Source organism: Ranitomeya variabilis, chromosome 2 (assembly GCF_051348905.1).
Source record: "Ranitomeya variabilis isolate aRanVar5 chromosome 2, aRanVar5.hap1, whole genome shotgun sequence".
In the NCBI taxonomy this organism is placed as follows: domain Eukaryota; kingdom Metazoa; phylum Chordata; class Amphibia; order Anura; family Dendrobatidae; genus Ranitomeya; species Ranitomeya variabilis.
In genome coordinates, this window is record NC_135233.1 from 235,717,184 (window position 1) to 235,719,982 (window position 2,799).

A 2,799-nucleotide genomic window follows, 5' to 3' on the forward strand; every position below is an offset into this window, starting at 1 on the left:
CGGAGGTTTAAAATAAAAACCTATCCGGTTCCAGTCCTGGAAGTAACTTTTTTTTGGGGGGCATCTCTTGTAGATATAACACATATGTAAAAATCAGAAACAAAAACACTTTAATGAAGTGAGTAAAGCAGAAACAAAAATCCTAATAGCTACACACATCCATGTATCACCAGATGGAGATGGCCTGAACATTAGATCGGGCAGGGCCGCCATTGAAGGTCAGGATACACAGGGGCTGTAAAAGAAGTCCTTTAAAATCAGAACAGGTAAGAACACAAACAATACATGGAACCAAACGTGGCAAAGGCTGGATGGCTGCCAGTGACCAGAGGTGATCGGGGTATACTCAGCTCCAGCCGCCACTGATCCCAGCTCCAGCCCATGAGGAACGGAGAGTGATGGGTGAGGGGCCGGCCCCATAAATGCAATATACAAGAAAGATTAAGACCCTTATTATAGCAGGGTCGGACCCCCATGAGTTGTAGGGCGAGCCAGTCAGCACAGCATTAGGATATGTGCACAGTTTTTTTCAGATGGAATCCACCTTAAAAACACAAAAAATAATGAACGTGCATAAAATGACTCGCTGTGCATATTTCATCTTCTGTCACTTCTTTTAACAGCCTCAAACTTCAAAAGCAGTGCTGGGATTAAAAGACGTGACCGCTCTGTTATTCTGGGGGCTTCTGCTTAGAAATCGACACATATAAGGACTAAAAAGAAAAAAAAAACAGCTGCAGAAGACGCCAGAAAAGACACTGCCAGCGGTCTCCTGACGCAGCTACTGCTTCAAATACAGAGCCGGCGTCTTAGATGCCACGTGCACACACCCTTAGGGGCTCAGCATAGATCTATGCCCTGAAGGGCAAGGAGGGTCCACAAGGGATGATGTCAGCAAGGATGTCACACACTGCTAGAGGCGAAGCCTGCAGAATCCACCACCATGGGGATCTCCTGCGCCCCCTCACACAATGTCAGAGGACATAGGGAAACACATGCCCAATAACTCCCACCCGCAGGATAACTGGCCACCAGATGTGTCTGCAGCAGCTTCCTCCCCACATCTGGCCACGGCGAGTTTACGGGTGCATGGGGCGGACAGCATAGCTGTAGGGGAACCAGTGCGCTGATGACAGCTATTAAAAGTTGGCACCCTTAAAGGGATTTTCCTCCCTAAGACCAAATGTTAGTCCATATACATAAGATTGTTGCAGAGTGTCCGACCACTGAGACCCCCAACAATCCTGGACATGGTGGTCGAATATGCGCACCTCCACTCCATTCATTGTCTATGGTACCAGGTATGGCCGTACTGTGCTCCCCCATCTCCGGCAGCCCATAGACAATGAATCGCTATTTTCAGGATTAGTGAAAGTCTCAGCGGTCAGACCAACAGGAATCAGCAAGTTGTCCTCTAACCTATGGCTTTGTGTGCACCGCCACCCACAGGGGTGGCCGCAATCATTGGAGGGTGGGCTTAACTACAATTCCCATCATGCCCTGCCAGCCACCAGGAAAGGCTGGCGAGGTCGGTCAGCTTGGGATCGGCGGAGTAGAAGTCTCTACGTGAGGATCATTTCTAGACTATGGTCATTGACGCGATGACCCGCACAAGAGCGGTCGGTGCCATTGGTCGCACTGTTCGGTCACGGCCCGGCTCAGTCTTCGGGCTCGTACTTGCACAATCTCCTGCGCAGCTCCTTGATCTGCTCGTTCTTGCGGGTCAGGATGTCCTTCATGTTGCGGTAGGCCGCGGTCTCCTGGAACTTCTTGTCCAGCTCCTTCTCCGCCATCAGCAGCTGCTCATTGACTCGCAGCAGCTCGTGCTTGGTCGTGGTCAGGTTCTCCTCCAGACCCCTCTGGTTGGCTGTGTGGTCGCCCAGGGTCTTCTGGAACTCCAGCCTGAGGTTGGCCATGGTGTCCTCCAGATGGCGGGGGTCCTCCAGGTGGCGGGGGTCCTGGGGGTTGTGCTGGGCCTGGTCCTGCAGGTCTTGGAGGGCCCGCTCGGCGCTGCGCTTGTGGTCCAGGGCGGCGGTGGCCTGGCTCTCCAGGGTGCGCAGTCTGGCGCGGAGCTTGTCGTTCTCCTCCTGCAGTCGGCCGATCTGATTGTGGAGGAGGTCTGCGGAGCCGTCGCTCAGGGGGACCAGTCTGGGCCTGCTGCTCTGGGGGCCCTTGGCTGAGGGCCCCAGCTCCTGGCTCTTCTCCAGCTCGGCCACCTGCTCCAGCAGCTGGCGGTTCTCCAGCTCGGAGATGTCGGTGCGCAGCCGCAGGTGCCAGTGCTGGGCCTGGGAGAAGAGCTGCTGCAGCAGCAGCACATTGGTGTGCGCAGAGTTGAGGAGCTCCAGCTCCATCTCGCTCAGCACCACCGCCTGCAGGCCGCTCAGCAGCTCGGACACCTCCTCCGCCGTGTACGTGTCCTCCACCAGCCGGCTCTCCCGCACGTCCTGGAAGCAGGACGCCACACTCTTCAGCCGCAGCAGCCGCTTACACTGCGCGAACCGCATGTAACTGAGAACCTCTCCGCGGTGGTGCTCACCCAGCTCCGCCATCTTCACCTGCCCCGCACGTTTCCATAGTTACCTATGCTGTCATTCGCCTTTTATAGAACCTGCTGCCCAAAGTAAAGATGGCGCCTGATGTTACTAATCTGATTGGCTTAGCAGTCACGGTGGGCGTGGATTGGTCTAGCGAGTTGTAAGTCCCGCCCCTTTAAGCGACTCTCTATACAGCTTTTTATTGGTTAACATTTGCCAACGGTAAGTGCCTCCGTAATGATGATTGGTAGATTATTACAGAAGC

The 2,799-nt window shown here is 54.4% G+C and overlaps 1 protein-coding gene across 1 annotated transcript; it reads right to left on the reverse strand.

Annotated features, from left to right (window-relative positions):
- Window positions 1-87: 87 nt before the first annotated feature.
- Window positions 88-2,585, reverse strand: LZTFL1 (leucine zipper transcription factor like 1). The gene has a single exon (XM_077284102.1). It carries the CDS (start codon window positions 2,547-2,549, stop codon window positions 1,659-1,661), a length of 891 nt encoding a protein of 296 aa, XP_077140217.1. The 5' UTR covers window positions 2,550-2,585; the 3' UTR covers window positions 88-1,658.
- Between the last annotated feature and the right edge of the window lie 214 nt (window positions 2,586-2,799).